The following is a 16,940-nucleotide window of genomic DNA, read 5'->3' as shown; positions in this document are numbered from 1 at the left end:
AACACAAGCACAACCGACGAAAGCTCAGTGGAAATCAATCGTGAAAAACATTCTTGCATAAATGGTCACAGTAGCCGGATTTGTTTAGGTCATGTGACTAAAATTCACTACCTTTACCTCTCATTTGTATTTTGCACCAATTTGCCTGAAAGCCTGATTTTGTTCACTTGAACACATGCTGCTCTATCACAAATTCCAATTTTGCGCATATATGCAATCTTCAAAACAAACACTGAAGTGAATGCCACACTTTACATAAGAACAAGCTGAACTGATTTCTGTTTTTAATTTGTAAAATGTGTTGCTTTGAAACAAACACATCAATTTATGCAAGAATGGTTGTATGAACGATAAACACAGATATTCGTTTTGCTTGTGTTTCATGCACTCGTTGTGCATGCGTGTGTGTGTGTGTGTGTGTGTGTGTATGCATGCTGACAAAGACTTAATTTAAATATTCAAAGGTGCATGAATAACCCCAGCTGATAATGTAAAATTGTTGCCAACACACACACACTCTCTCACAAACTCGCACACACAGACTCACTCGCACGCATGCGCACTCACACACACACACACACACACACACACACACACAGACACACTCAAAGACAGACAGACAGACAGACAGACACACACACACACTGTCAGACACAGACACTCAAATAACCACTCACAGACAGACAGACAGACAGACACACACACACACACACACACACACACACACACACACACACACACACACACACACACACACACACACACACACACACACACACACACACACACACACACACACACACACACACACACACACACACACACACACACACACACACACACACACACACACACACACACACACACACACACACACACTAACAGACAGACACACAGTCAGACACAGACACTCAAACAACCACTCAGATAGACACACACACACACACACACACAAAAACTCAGACACACTCACAGACACACACAGAAAGACACAAACTCAGACACACAAACACAAACACACACACACACAAACTCAGACACACACACACAAACTCAGACACACACACACAAACTCAGACACACACACACAAACTCAGACACACACACACACACACACACACACACACACACACACACACACACACACACACACACACACACACACACACACACACACACACACACACACACACACACACACACACACACACACACACACACACACACACACACACACACACACACACACACACACACACACACACACACACACACACACACACACACACACACACACACACACACACACACAGAAAGACAGACACTCACTCACTCTCACTCACTCACTCACTCACACACACTCTCACTATCACTCACAGGGTGTGTACACACAGACAAACGGCCATAAACGCGTGTGCGGGTGGAGAGGGTGTGTGTGTGTGTGTGTGTGTGTGTGTGTGTGTGTGTGTGTGTGCAGCGCTCTGCATTACCTCTGCAGCCCGAATTAGACTCAACGACACATATTTATTATTCACACTTTTTCAAAAACTCATTTTCAGTGGGCATGAATTATTTAGCAGTTTTCCAAGCAAAAGGCGCTTTTTGATTAAACGGTGCCCCAGATAACCTCACGCCCTACACACACACACACACACATTAAGAATCAGTGGAGATGTAACTGTGCCTGCTCAGGGTGAGCAAAGGCGATAAAAACAAGAGACGGAAGTGGAAAATAAGCCACAGCCGTGGGTGTGTTCGCTCCAGTAGGTGGACGTGACGGGTTTGGCAGCGGCGTGCCGCCCGTGTGGCCTGTGGAAACTCACCGCATCGCTCTCAGTGCAATTTTGTATGCCAGTTCGGCATCGTGAGGTAGGAGGCATGTGAAGAGATACTTGGCAAACGTGTGCATCGGAACGCTCTCTCTATAGATGAGCTCTCCCAAACCACTGTAGGGCCCGCCTGCAAGAGGAAAACACACTGGGTGAGACACACACAAACCTCCAGGAACCGTTGCATTGACCTAAATATTCATTTGAAGCCCCCCTGAGATGTTAAACCTATAAAGCCTACCGTATGATACTTGATGCACACATTTCTAAGGCCTTTAATGATCAAAACTTTGCGGATAAACCTGTCGCAGGACATGCTTTCGGTCACCTGATTGATATTTTAGACTTTTTCAGCAAATAAACATCCTTTTATTATAACTGTACATTCAACCTTACTGTTTTTTATAAAGTAATATTTCAAGATGAACACTTGCTGGACTGAAGCTCAACTTCATTATCCATATCACAAGTCTCAAATATGATCATCAGGCTTTTAAGGAAGGTTTATCTGTTCATCTCTCAATCATCGTTGTATTGCAGTATGTGCTAAAGCATTTAAATATCATCTTACTAGGATATATTATTGGCAGATATTGATATTAATATGCGTTTTATGTTAGTATCTGCTATACTGCTATAAAGATCTCATTGATTGACATCAGAATTATATAACTTTTTGCCCATATAAATATCAGCATCTGCAGCAAACTGCATATTTTTGCTTTGTTTTTTCCTCCATATTCTCACTATAATCACACAATATGAGCCATAAAAGCCTGATGAATCAAATATAATACATTCAAAAAGATTTTAAGGTTCAAAAAACTGTTCCATTATTTAAAAAGCGTTAATATGTCAATTTAACATCAGATTCATTGGCAGATTGATATTAATATGCATTTTATGTCAGTATCTGCTCTACTGCTTTAAAGATCTCATTGATTGACATTAAAAGCGTCAGAATTTCATCACTTTTTGCCCATATAAATATCAGCATCTGCAGCAAATTGCATATTTTTTCCTCCATATTCTCACTATATCACACCATATGAGCCATAGAAGCCTGATGCATCAAATATAATATATTCAAAAAGATTTTAAATTCTCATTATTTAAAAAAAAAACCACACTATTATTTCATATGTCAGGCTTTATAGAGTTAATATGTCAATTTAACATCATATTTTAATGGTTTGCTGATGTCGGTTAATGGTCACATGACATGCAAATAAACAAATCAAATATTTCATTATTCTTAGAAGGTGTTATGCATCTTGTTTAACCAGTTATTTAGTCATTAATAAGTACTAATCAATGTCTTTAGATGTAAAACTTCTGTGAAATGTGTTTAAAACGACTTTTCCCAGCAGAAGAGTGTTTGATGCCTGACTTTCAGAAGATTTAACACATGCAGAAGCTGTGAGATGTGGTTAGAAATGCACAGATTTGTTGGTGCAAACAGGGTGCAAGAGTGTGGGAAAGAAACGCCTTAGGAGGTTCCCGTTTCAGTGACGCACACACACCCAAGATGCCCTTCTGCATGACGCATCAAAATCACATAAAGTGCTGTGTGTTTGCATTGTGCTTCAAATACCAGCACGCATTATCACCGTGGGTTTTTTTTTCTCTAACATCAAAAGCGCACACGGATAACATCCCATCCATTTCCAGGCCAAACACACCAAAACCAGGCTGAGATGGGCTTGTGGTGTTGTGCTGCATCGTGGGTAATCTGCTTACAGATCGTTTTACACACCCTCCCCCTCCTCATCCTCAAACCACTTTCAAGAGCGCAGGCCTTTTAATCACACTTGCCTACAGTATAAAGCCATATGTGAGAGATCATTTGTGACCAACAAGCCACTTCACAAATACACACGTACAGACAGACACAGAGTAACCGAAATAAACATTCATACACGCTGCATCTAAACCGAAATAAACCTCATGTGTGACGCTTACACAGTCAGAGACTGCATGAGAGACTAATATTAAACGCAAATATTTGTATAATTAAATATTTAATTGATATTTATCTCAACTAATTAGCCATCAAGGGTTCATTTTTTAAACTGAGCTTGTCGCAGTGCATTCTGGGATTGCCTTCTCTGCCGTGCATGTTTATCACATCTCTTATTTTAGCTCAATTATAAACAGCACCGCATGTATACTGCAGAGCAAATGCCTTCCCAGAATGCCTTTGAGGGGAAAAAAAAGCATTGACTACATATTTCATATAAAAAATTAATTTGACTGTTTTCATGCTTATTAGAGCATCAAGTTGTTATCTTAGCAACAAATGTCTTTCAAGGGATTATTTTGGGCTTCTATCTAGTCGAACCTTCAACATTTTCTCACATTATCACAGTTTATTCACTATAATAAAAAAAATGATAAATACTCCGAGTTAAACTGTGTCAGAACAAACTCATCTTGATAACGTCAGATAACGTTGATAGAAATGGATGTAATGGATTACAATCAAACAATCAGATGTTAGATTTAACTACACAATTAGATAATACCAGTTTAGCTCAACCAATGACCAAGCAATGCTTCATTTTGTTCAGTCTGTGGTGTCAAAGGTCACATTAGCAATTAAAGAACAAACACTGAAGCAAAACATGCTCAGGTCAAAGTGTCGGAATCATTTGGCTCCCACATTCTTATCAATTTTACTGGAATTACTGGGTATAATACGTCACAGTTGACTTTATTTTGCTATCCTCACTTACAGAAATGAACTATAGTGTCCTGCACACACACACACACACACACACTAGTTAAAAATATATACAAAATAATATCTGGTGTCTGAATAATTTTTGGTTTGAATGTATATATATATATATATATATATACACACACTGAAATGTAGGGATGCACCAATATAAAAAAAATTGTCCGATATGATAATTCATAATTCTTTATATTTGAAAGCCAATAACTGATATTTTGGCTGATAAATACACATTTATATAATATTTGAGAGCCTGATTACAAAATCAAAAGTCTCAGCATTAAAGCCATGTCCCAAACACACAATTATGATGTTCTGATGATAATGTTATGTCGTCTAAATGACAGACTTGAGCTGCTCATGTTGCTCTGAACTGTATTTTCCTTTTTTGAAGTGACTCCAATCATATTTCAAGCAATTCAAACCCATCATGATGAACAGTGAGCATCTGAAGAGATTTATCGGCTTTAATATATTTGTAAATGTTTATTTTCGGGCCGATAACGATAACATTAAAAATGAACTATATATTGTGCATCCCTCCTGAAATTTAAAACAATTGCTAACCAAATTCACATTTAAAACTGCTTATTACTATCAAATAGTATTAAAAAAACCATATATTTCAGGTTGGTAAAACCAATGAAGTGCATCTCAGGACATTGACTGCGGCCACCGTTAGAAGCTCCCATAGAAACAGTTACGCCATGACGTTACCATTTGCCAATTGGCTGGACTTATTCTGCCATATTGCACATTCTCCCATTCACAGTAATATGAGTGAACTTTAGTATCTGCCTATGTAGCCAGTAGACAGCAGGGCAGCTCACTAGACTTGGAAAAGAGCTACAGTCACGTCTTGCTAAAGTTACTAACTAAAAACACACACACACAGAACAGCTGAGCATGCTAACTCTATTACAGCGTGTGCTGGAAGGGGGTGGCATGCTCTGGATGTCTCTCCGTGTGAGAACGCTCTTGTTGTTTTGATGGATTTTCACATTTGGCCAGAACTCCCCCAAACCCTGCAGCCAATAGAATACGTGCCTTCCTGTTTATTGTGCCCCCGTCACGCTCTTGGCTTATGCAGGGTGGAGGAATCCACACAGCGGGCCAGTTTATCAGTTCTCTTCATTCTTCCAAAACAACCCAGTGGCGTTCAGAGGCGGCTCTGTAGGCAAAGACCGTTTCGTTTTACTCCCAACACCAGCCGCGAGCGAAACAAACAGCCTCGTCCACCACTGAGCACTTTCTGAACACACCGCTCTCAGGGAAATGTAACTCGATAGAGTCTCAAACTTTGTTAAACTAGGAAAACAACTCGGATTTCTGAAGACAACAAGAATGGTCCTTGCCCCTGCAAAACACGCCACCGAATGGTTTCTAGGGCATTGGGAAAGAGTCCGTTTCCGAGGCCCTGTTTACAGCTGGTGTTAAGATGCGTTTTGGTATTATTCTTTAAATTATTGTAATTAATTTTTAATTAATACATTTTTTTTGTGCCTTAATTGTCTGATTTAATGCCTTTTTAGTTTGTATTATGTCCCTGTGTATACAAAAAATCTGTTTAAATAAAATTTACAAAAAGATGCGTTTTGGTCGATCAGATCACAATTAGATAAGAGAGACATTCCCGTGTACACCTGGTGTTTTAATCCGTCTCTTTTGTCCACTTTCAACCACTTCTGTCCTGATTTATTCGAGGGGAGGGTCTACGTATGGGCTTTTTCAGATTTTTCCAAATAACGGACAAACCAAGCTCACGCCATTTATATATGACTGTGCCTGGATACGACGGAAAAACACATAGACCAGCTTTCATTTCTGCTCTGATAGCCGCAAGACCAGCCGAACGCTGTGAGTGTGTGTTAGAAATCAGGAATGGTGAGAGAACATTGTGTTTGGTACCTTTTTCATCTTCAAACCAAACTTGGTTGTCTGGCTATCACCAGACCAAGCTCAATTTTTTAAGATTGAACATTAGTCTGGGGAGTCTGCTCTGTGTTTTCTACTGCACAAGAGGTGTGATCAACGGGCATAGTTCAAATGACTCTGTACGCAATTGGACAGTCCTTCAACCAATCAGACCAACTATCCAGGTGACGTACAGCTAGGGCGAATTCAAATCGCCAGCTGATCGGGTTGGGTTTACCCAGTCTAGTTAAACCCACTAATAGCGCGCCAGGTGGATAAGCCAGTTTGTGATTAGTCCCCGCAGATTTGTAACAGAAGCAGGATAGAAAAATGTGCAGGTTTCCAGCCTGAGCTGCAGGGCGAAATCAAATTGCTGACAGATCGGGCTGTCTACAAACTTGGGTCTTCAGCTGACAAAGTTTAAACCCCGTCTGGCTGGTGCATGTCCCATAATGTTTACGTGTTAGGTCAGTAGGCGGAGAGTAGACAGTCTTTTAGAGCCTGTTCGAACGCATTTGATCACATGAGCGATTACACTACGAAAGCAATCCGGTCGAATGTGTTTTCTACCTCTGGAAGAGGTGGAAAGTGGACAAGCTCAAAACACTTTAGACCCCGTTTACTCCTGTATTTAGTAGGGCTGGGTATTGACACAAATTTCACAATTCAATTCGATTTCGATTCACAAGCTTTCGATCCAATTCGATATCAATTATTTTGGATATGTATTAGGTACAATACATGGAAAATTTTCTCAAGGAAAACAAAGTTTACAACATTAGTTCAAAAATATGGGAGTCAGTTAATACTATATTAGCCTACTAATATTGAAGGTAAAAAATTACTGATTTTTAAATACAAACACTTAAATGCCACTAAATTATGTTTAAAAAAATAATAAAGTTATAATATTAACTTTACAGTTACATAATCATAATTCCACTCCAATTAGTTTTTTGAAATATAAACATTAAAATGGTGGCTGTCATAAAAACTTGCCAGATTTATTCATACAAGCATGCATTAAATATTGAAGAACATTAAAAAGGACAGTGAATATCCTATGTAATGTGGTGCATATAATTAGCAAAATGCTCCTCTCTAGAGTTAATTTTTCTAGCTGACTAACGAGTTTATGGACACTGGATATGGTTTTTCTGAGGTAAATGTGACGTTACATGACATTGTTTACAAGCCGTTTTACTTACAGTACATCTTTCTGCGGTTGGAAAACTGATTGAGCTATTCTATGTGACATGATACGGATTTCAGTAAGTTGTCCTGTATCTTTTAACACACTTTCAGAAGCTCATTCATGTTTATTTTGCGCTGTTACTGGTATAAGGCGGAAGAGAAGATCCGTTCATCTGCCGGTTCTCTTGAGCTGAGCGATCTCACGCCAAAACGGTATTTATGTTTTTGAATTTCGTAAAAAACAGACATAATTTGAGATCTGAGACTTTGTTGCATATCAATAGTAATAAAGCACAAAGATTATTACGATTTATTGGATGGGAGGCGCTACAATTATTATTTCATTCATAACTGAAAACAGGATGACTAATCGATTCTTGGGATTTAAGAATCGATATTGTTTTGTAAAAGTGAGAATCTATTAAAATCAAGAAATCAAATTTTTTTTTACCCAGCACTAGTATTTAGCGTCGTCCACTTGTAAATAGACCAAAATGCATCCTAATACCAGGTGTAAACGCAGGCCTAAGGTATTCTTAGTGGTCACAAGGGCCTTGAAAATAAGCGACCACATAGCAACACTGGCGAGTTTTGCAGAGGAAATCTGTTGGCTTAGCATCATGCTGATGTCTTTAAGTATTTTTTACACTTATTGGACTTTTGGAGGGTCACGTTCTTGGGTTTAGCTCCCATGCTAGTTAAACAACCGAACCAGCAAATACAGGTCTTTCCAATCAGGTGTAGCTAAACTCTGAAGGAATGCAGATGCCTCTGGTCTACAGCATGTGGCATACTTGAGCAGATTTAAAAAGACACGCTTCATAGATGAAGTATTTGGCTAGATATTTAGCTGACGCATGAGGAAATCAAATGCACCCATTCCAGAATTGTTAACTACATCCAAATGACATCCTCAGGCTATTGATATCTTTCAGCTTTAGTTAATGAAAAAGCCAACAGCACTGTCACCGTTCCCTCCAGTCGCACCGTAAATCTGCGAAAGCGCCAATACTAACCCTCTAACAGGAAGACAGCTTGCTTGCGGAAGATCTTGACCAGGGTATCGTCCAGGTCCACTTCCTGCAGTTTGGCGATCAGGTGCTCCTCGTTGCGGCACACCTTCTCTTGGGCATACAGTCCGTCGGGCATGATTCTCTGCTGACCCAGTCCCATGAGGGCCGTTTCCACCGCCAGGGCCAGGTAGGACTCACCCTCCTCCAGGAATCGGCGCGTGGACGGAAACAAGTGCAGCTCGCTGTACTTGCTCGAGCTCATTGTGCTGGCTGCAGAGGGCGAGAAACAGAAAGCACGTAAGAAACAGGGGAGGTGACACCTCCAGAGTAGAGTGAACCACTGTAGTGAGACCTTCCTCCCAGGCACTGGTTCTTAGACAGGTCTTGTCGTATAATGAGGCACTAGAGAGGAACTCTGCCTGGTCTAATGAAGCAGCTCAGCCGGATAGGGCATAAGGCAAGGCATGCTCAATTAGGCTCCTGAGTGACTGAGGTAATACACTGTACCCTGGACTCGCAAATGCATTGGATGGTTCATGCATCACATTCATATCTGTGAGATGCTGTTGGATACAAGGCTGTATTTAGAAACTAGGAGAGACAGACAGAAAGACAGACAGGCTGAGCCCCTCTTCACTCTTCACTGATCTCCGCCAACTCCGACTTGCAGCTCTGAGCCTCAAAATCCTTCCAACCAATTCAGCACCAAATCCAGCTTTATAATTGGCTGCAATGGAGTCAATTGGAAAGGCTGGTTTTTGTGTTGCGGACTGACCCCTTAACCAATCAAAAGGCTGTATTTAGTGCAGAGGGATCAACATTCCAGACAATTAAAAGGCTGAATGTATGGTGCTAAGGATTGACGACTGAACCAGACTCCTTAGCACCAAATCCAGCCTTATAATCTGCTGAGATGTCAATCCTTCAGCGCCAAATCCAGTCTCCGTTCAATCAAATGGCTGGATTTGGTACTAAGGATTCAGTCCCTCAGAACCAAATCGGGCCTTTTGATAAGCACCAAATTCAATCTTCTAATATCTACCTGTTGATTGATTGACAGGCTGGATTTTGTGCTGAGGATTGGCTCTTTGGCCAATCAAAAGGCCGTTTTTAGTGCTAAATCTTCAACCACAGCCAATTAAAAGGCAAGATATGGTGTTTTGATTGTTCCTTTCACCAGTTCCTTTAACTGGATGAGGTTGATCCCTCAGCGCCAAATCCAGGCTTATTATTGGATGAAAGAAACGGATCCTTTGCATTCAAACAAATGGCTGGATTTGGTGCAATGGAGAAAGTCCAAATCAAGCCTTTTGATTAGCACCAAATTCAACCTTCTAATTAACTAAGAGGTCAACCCATAAGGACCAGGTCTACCTGTTGATTGATTGACAGGCTGGATTATGTGCTGAGGATTGGCTCTTCGGCCAATCAAAAGGCAGTTTTTAGTGGCAAATCTTCAACCACAGTCAATTAAAAGGCAAGATATGGTGTTTTGATTGGCCAGGAGTTCCTTTCACCAGTTCCTTTAACTGGATGAGACTGATCCCTCAGCGCCAAATCCAGTCTTTTATAATTGTTTATACCTGTTTATTGATTGAAAGGCTGGATTTTGTGCTGAGGATTGGCCCTTCAGTCAATCAAAACCAACCAGTCAATTGAAAGGTAAGATATGGTGCTAAGGATTGACTTTTGATTGGCTAGGAGTTCCTTTAACTGGCTGAGATGTTGATCCCTCAGCACCAAATCCAGCTTTATAATTGGCTGCAATGGAGTCAATTGGAAAGGCTGGTTTTTGTGTTGAGGATTGGCCCCTTAACCAATCAAAAGGCTGTATTTAGTGCAGAGGGATCAACATCTCAGACAATTAAAAGGCTGAATATATGGTGCCAAGGATTGACGCCTGAACCAGACTTTCAGTTGGCTTTGAGAAACTTATCCTTAGCACCAAATCCAGCCTTATAATCTGCCAGTCAGTCCTTCAGTGCCAAATCCAGTCTCCTATAAATCAAATGGCTGGATTTGGTGCTAAGGATTCAGTCCCTCAGAACCAAATTGAGCCTTTTGATAAGCACCAAATTCAATCTTCTAATATCTACGTGTTGATTGATAGGCTGGATTTTGTGCTGAGGATTGGCCCTTCAGTCAATCAAAACCAACCAGCCAATTAAAAGGTAAGATTTTGTGCTGAGGATTGACTCTTGATTGGCTACGAGTTCCTTTAACTGGCTGAGAGGTTGATCCCTCAGCACCAAATGCAGTCTTTTCATTGGCTGTGAGGAACCCTAAGAATCAAATCCACCCTTTTGATTGGCTGCAGTGGATTTTATGCCCCATCTTTTGATTTGCTATGAGGAATTGAAGCTATAGACCAAATCTGATTGGCTGGGTGTCGTCAATCCCTCAGCACCAATTCCAAGCTTTTAATTGGCCATAATGAGTCATTCCCTGAGGTTTCTATAATTGAGATTCCACTATGCAAACACGGGACTAAAATAAGATGCAATTTGCATGAAGGCCTAAAGATATGCTAAGATTAAAAACAAGCTTCATAAAAGGATTTTTGAGCAAACCCCTGCCTTAAAACCTTGAAAGACACAGCAAACAGGCCATGTGTTAAAAAACACATCAAAAACCCTGGATTTCTGATCGTTCATGCCGTTATTATTTCAAGAGCAAAGTGAATCCAGGGCTTCATGTTCCTGGTTACACATTAATACCAATGGTGACTCAGTTGGGGCTAATAATGAGAAGCATCATAATGTTTTAATGATGCCTCTTTGGACCCGTGCAGATGGCTCCAGGAGGATTTAATGTCCTAATCAAAAATGAGCGCAAAGAGGGAAGCTCGAGGCTTCACACCTTCTTTTATTCTGCAATCCCACCACCACATCTCTTTCTTTCTCCTTCACTAATAAACTCAAAGTTCAAAGCCAGCCACAGAGATAGAGAAATAAAAGCCAGTGCTTTGGCTTAAGGACAGCCTTGTCTACTCGTGGACTAAGTGAACAGCCTCTTCCCCAGCTGGGGAATTAGGAGGAGGGATACGTCAGGCAAGTTACAGCCCCTACATAGTCCACAGATGTAGTTGTCATGCAAGATCCTATCCCCATCAAAATCTCGTTCGGACCATTGGATTCCTAATCAGGTTGGTTTGCACGCACACTAGGCTCACGCTCAATGGTATCCATCTTGAGCGGGCACGTTGGAGATGGGCGATAGCACCTACACTTTCTGATGCCAATCAAAACGGGCATGAGCCCAAAGGCAACAATATCGTATAATTGCAGCCGCGTGTTCTCTGATTGTGATGCAGTCATCTCTCCAATCAGAGCTCATGAATAAGAGATGGGAACAGAAAACATTAAAATTAAAAGTGCATTAAAAATGCAGCAGGGAAGAATAAAGTTACAACTTTTAGGCTGAGATAAAAGAGACTCACGCTTTGCTCTTATCCCATATCTTTTTAATCAGAGTCTAGAGAAGCATAAGCGAGGTTAATAGGAGAGACAGCTGATCGGTTCTACTACGGTGGTCTAAAAACGCTGCAAATGGACGTTGCGTCAATAACAAAGCAAAAACGATATTCCTAAATGTACATTTTACAGCCACGGAGCACATAAATATGCTGTATAAATGTTTATATGAACAGTTTTTACTATAAATATTACAGTTAAGATGCCTGGCGCTTTAACAGGGTGCTAATAGGACTTGACAGTTTCAGCTAGTTCATAAACACACTCAGTAAATAACATGAATCATAAACATTGTGATGTGCGACAGCGCCTCAGTACCTGAGAAATCGAGAAACCCTCCCTGCGAACCGTCTTCGTCCCCGCGGCCCGTTTCCATCAGCGTGCTGAAGAGCGTCCCGATGGGGTCCAGAGGGTGTCCCACCCATCCTTCTAGATTAGTGATGGACGTCACCCCTTTATGAAGCAGATCTAGAGGGAGAAAAGATAAAAGGCTTTTGGTTTTGGGACTCTTTTTAAAAGGTAAACACTCTTTTGGACCTCACATGGTACCTTGTTATGCAAGACAGCATCTGTGCATCTATCCCAGAACTATTGAAGGGATAGTTCACCCAAAAATGAAAATTAGCCCATTATTTACTCTCCCTCAAGTCATCCGAGGTGTGTATGACATTCTTCTTTCAGACAAATAAAATCTGAGTTATATTAAAAATGTTCTGGCTAATCCAAGCTTTATAATGGCAGTAATAGTTGCTCTGTTTTTGAAGTCCATAAAAAAATGCATCTGTCCGTCGAATAACTGCTCCACACGGCTCTGGGGTGTTAATAAAGGCCTTCTGAAGCGAATCGATGCGTTTGTGTGAGAAAAATATCCATATTTAAAAATATATTAAATTTTTTTCTATGGCTCTGCATCAGCCGTCCCTGCGCCATCACTTCCGGCGAATAAGGTCAAAATGCATGCAAAATACCGGCGCGATCATAGATATAGACATAGATTCCTCATTAGTGCCTGCACGGATCGGTCGAATGAGGCATCTACGTATATATATCTTTGATCGCGCCAGTATTTTGACCTTATTCACCGGAAGTTATGGCGCTGGGAATACTAGATGACATTCATCTAATAAGAGGTAAAAAAATAACACAAATACTGTTTGTTTCGTGTCTTCAGACATCAATGTGTCGCCACAAGCCGCATGGTTTAATAAGGATTCGTATGTCTGTGTGTTTTTACTCTCATACTCTAAAATATCCCCATTGACATCATTATACGACTATCACACTGCAACGGCTGGAGTTAAAAATCTTCATTTGTGTTCTACTGAAGAAACAAACACACCAACATCTCTGATGCCCTGGGGGTAAGCAGATAAACATACACATTTCGTTTTTGGGTGAACTATCCCTTTAACAACATTTCTGTTCATTGAAATAAAGCAGTAAAATAAAATATAATATAAATATTAGGTGAAAATGTAGTTAAACTAAATGAAAATGAGAAATTTTGCCTTGGCAATAAACTGAAATAAGTAGAATCACAAATTATTAACTGGAAGTAAATATAAACTAAAACTAAAATAATAATAAATTAACTTTAAATATTGGAGAAAAAAAACTATTAAAGTAAATAATGAAATGACCGAATTTAAACAAATTTACATGAAAACTAAAAATAACAAAAAATAAAAAAATAGCCAATTTTATTCAGTACTCTCAAGCATTGATAGAAAAACTCAGCTTTTGTGTGTGCCATTTATTTATTTATTTTTGCACTTATTAGGGTCGTTATTAAAATGAGTCCAACTCTATTCATTATAACACGTGAACCCCAGAATGCATTGCGAAGATGAATCGAGATAAATTATAATTATATTTCATTCAATACAAAAAAACGAATACGCAACATTTGTTACGAGATAACACTGCACATGCAGTCTGACTTTTGTGAGGAGATTTCCGAAAGCATCAGTCTCTTGTGGAAATCACTGCACGAGTGTTTTACATAAAGCCCAGGACTGGGCCATAGAGCTGCCTCATTTGAATAATATGAATTATGCGTGGGCACTTTCACCACAACAAGTAGTCATTTGCATTTAAATGCAATTGACCTGAGCCCTGCTGGGCATGAGTGGACATTCAGCTCTAGTGAAGAGCAGTGCTGCATGAAACCGTTACCTGGCCATTAGACACTGAGACACAGAGCACTGGCACACGCCGCTGAAGAGATAATTGGGTAACAATGCTAGCATTTTTGGCCTTTTTGGCACTGTTAGTGATACAGATAACAGAAAAAGGACAGGAAATGATGGAGAGAACGTGCCAGATTTAAACTGCATGTGATTTGCATCATCAATGTGCCTGGAAGTCATTTGTTTTGAACAAAAATGGGGGATTTCTGGAAACATGAGCGACTGCTGACAATGCACTGAGGGTCTGTCCACACTAAACAAAAGAAAAAATTAACATCTTACACCATGTCCTAACTGGATGTGATGCGACAAGATTCCAGTGACAAGCAATTTGTCTGTCCACACCAGTTGTGACTACATCAATCAAAAGCCACAGCCAATTAGAAGAGAGTGTGGGCGGAGTCTCTGCAAGCACACTGCACTCGCAACCAAATCAATCAAAAGCCACAGCCAATTAGAAGAGAGTGTGGGTGGAGTCTCTGCAAGCACACTGCACTCGCAACCAAATTGATCTAAAATCTCAGCCAATCAGAAGAGCGTGTGGGTGGAGTCTCTGCAAGCACACTGCACTCGCAACCAAATCAATCAAAAATCACAGCCAATTAGAAGACTGCGTGGGCGGAGTCTCTGCAAGCGAAATGCACTAGCAACCAAATCAATCAAAAGCCACAGCCAATTAGAAGAGAGTGTGGGTGGAGTCTCTGCAAGCGCACTGCACTAGCAACCAAATCAATCAAAAATCACAGCCAATTAGAAGACAGTGTGGGCGGAGTCTCTGCAAGCACACTGCACTCGCAACCAAATCAATCAAAAATCACAGCCAATTAGAAGACTGCGTGGGCGGAGTCTCTGCAAGCGAAATGCACTAGCAACCAAATCAATCAAAAGCCACAGCCAATTAGAAGAGAGTGTGGGCGGAGTCTCTGCAAGCGAAATGCACTCGCAACCAAATCAATCAAAAGCCACAGCCAATTAGAAGAGAGTGTGGGCGGAGTCTCTGCAAGCACACTGCACTCGCAACCAAATTGATCTAAAATCTCAGCCAATCAGAAGAGAGTATGTGCGGAGTCTCTTTGCAAGCGCACTGCACTCGCAACCAAATCAATCAAAAATCACAGCCAATTAGAAGAGTGTGGGCGGAGTCTCTGCAAGCGCACTGCACTAGCAACCAAATCAATCAAAAGCCACAGCCAATTAGAAGACCGAGTGGGCGGAGTCTCTGCAAGTGGTATGCACTAGCAACTAAATCAATCAAAAGCCACAGCCAATTAGAAGAGAGTGTGGGCGGAGTCTCTGCAAGCGCACTGCACTCACAACCAAATCAATCCAAAAAAAAAAAAAATCACAGCCAATCAAAAGAGTGTGGGCGGAGTCTCTGCAAGCGCACTGCACTCGCAACCAAATCAAAAATCTCAGCCAATCAGAAGAGCATGTGGGCGGAGTCTCTCAGCACGTGCACTGCACTCAACAAAATCAATCAAAATCTCAGCCAATTAGAAGAGAGTGTGGGCGGAGTCTCTGCAAGCACACTGCACTCGCAAACAAAATCAATCAAAAATCTCAGCCAATCAGAAGAGCATATGGGCGGAGTCTCTCAGCAAGTGCACTGCACTCACAACCAAATCAATCAATCACAGCCAATTAGAAGAGAGTGTGGGCGGAGTCTCTGCAAGCACACTGCACACGCAAGCAAATCAATCAAAAATCTCAGCCAATCAGAAGAGCGTGTGGGCGGAGTCTCTCAGCAAGTGCATTGCACTCAACCAAATCAATCCAAAATCTCAGCCAATCAGAAGAGCGTGTGGGCGGAGTCTCTCTGCAAGTGCACTGCACTCAACCAAATCAATCAAACATCACAGCCAATCAGAAGAGTGTGGGCGGAGCCTCTGCAATGCACTGCACTAGCAACCAAATCAATCAAACATCACAGCCGATCATAAGAGAGTGTGGGTGGAGTCTCTCTGCAAGCACCCTGCACTCACAACCAAATGAATAAGCATATGATCAAATATATAAATATGACACCATTTTAACATAAATAAAATAAATGAGAACAATTGAAACAACACCGCAACTACCAATAAAAACTCAGACATGGTCTCTCTCCTGTAGTCGAATGTTGGCAAGTTCATGTTAGCTCATGCGAGTGATCATTCTTTACGATTCGATAAAGAAAAAAAAAAAAGTATGACACGATGCATGGTAAATATTAAAGGATGCATGGTAAATATTAAAGGATGCAAGGTAAATATTAAAGGATGCATGGTAATATTAAAGGATGCATGGTAAATATTAAAGGATGCATGGTAATATTAAACGATGCATGGTAATATTAAACGATGCATGGTAATATTAAAGGATGCATGGTAATATTAAAGGATGCATGGTAATATTAAAGGATGCATGGTAATATTAAACGATGCATGGTAATATTAAACGATGCATGGTAAATATTAAAGGATGCAAGGTAAATATTAAAGGATGCAAGGTAAATATTAAAGGATGCAAGGTAATATTAAAGGATGCATGGTAATATTAAAGGATGCAAGGTAATATTAAAGGATGCATGGTAATATTAAAGGATGCAT

General features: G+C 40.6%; 1 protein-coding gene across 1 annotated transcript in view; it reads right to left on the bottom strand.

The window, feature by feature from the left end:
• LOC307118278 (zinc finger SWIM domain-containing protein 6) overlaps positions 1-16,940 on the bottom strand; it is a 110,145-nt gene that overhangs the window by 8,652 nt on the left and 84,553 nt on the right. Inside the window, exons 8-10 of the mRNA XM_079803854.1 lie at positions 12,482-12,631; positions 8,694-8,960; positions 1,824-1,959 (exon numbers count right to left, since the gene is read on the bottom strand). Of these exons, the coding sequence (XP_079659980.1) occupies positions 1,824-1,959; positions 8,694-8,960; positions 12,482-12,631 (553 nt within the window). The remainder of the gene's footprint in view (positions 1-1,823; positions 1,960-8,693; positions 8,961-12,481; positions 12,632-16,940) is intronic.

The sequence above is a fragment of the Gobio gobio genome (genome assembly GCF_949357685.1).
Source record: "Gobio gobio genome assembly, chromosome: 22".
Taxonomy (NCBI): Eukaryota; Metazoa; Chordata; class Actinopteri; order Cypriniformes; family Gobionidae; genus Gobio; species Gobio gobio.
This window is presented reverse-complemented; position numbering and strand designations above follow the sequence as displayed.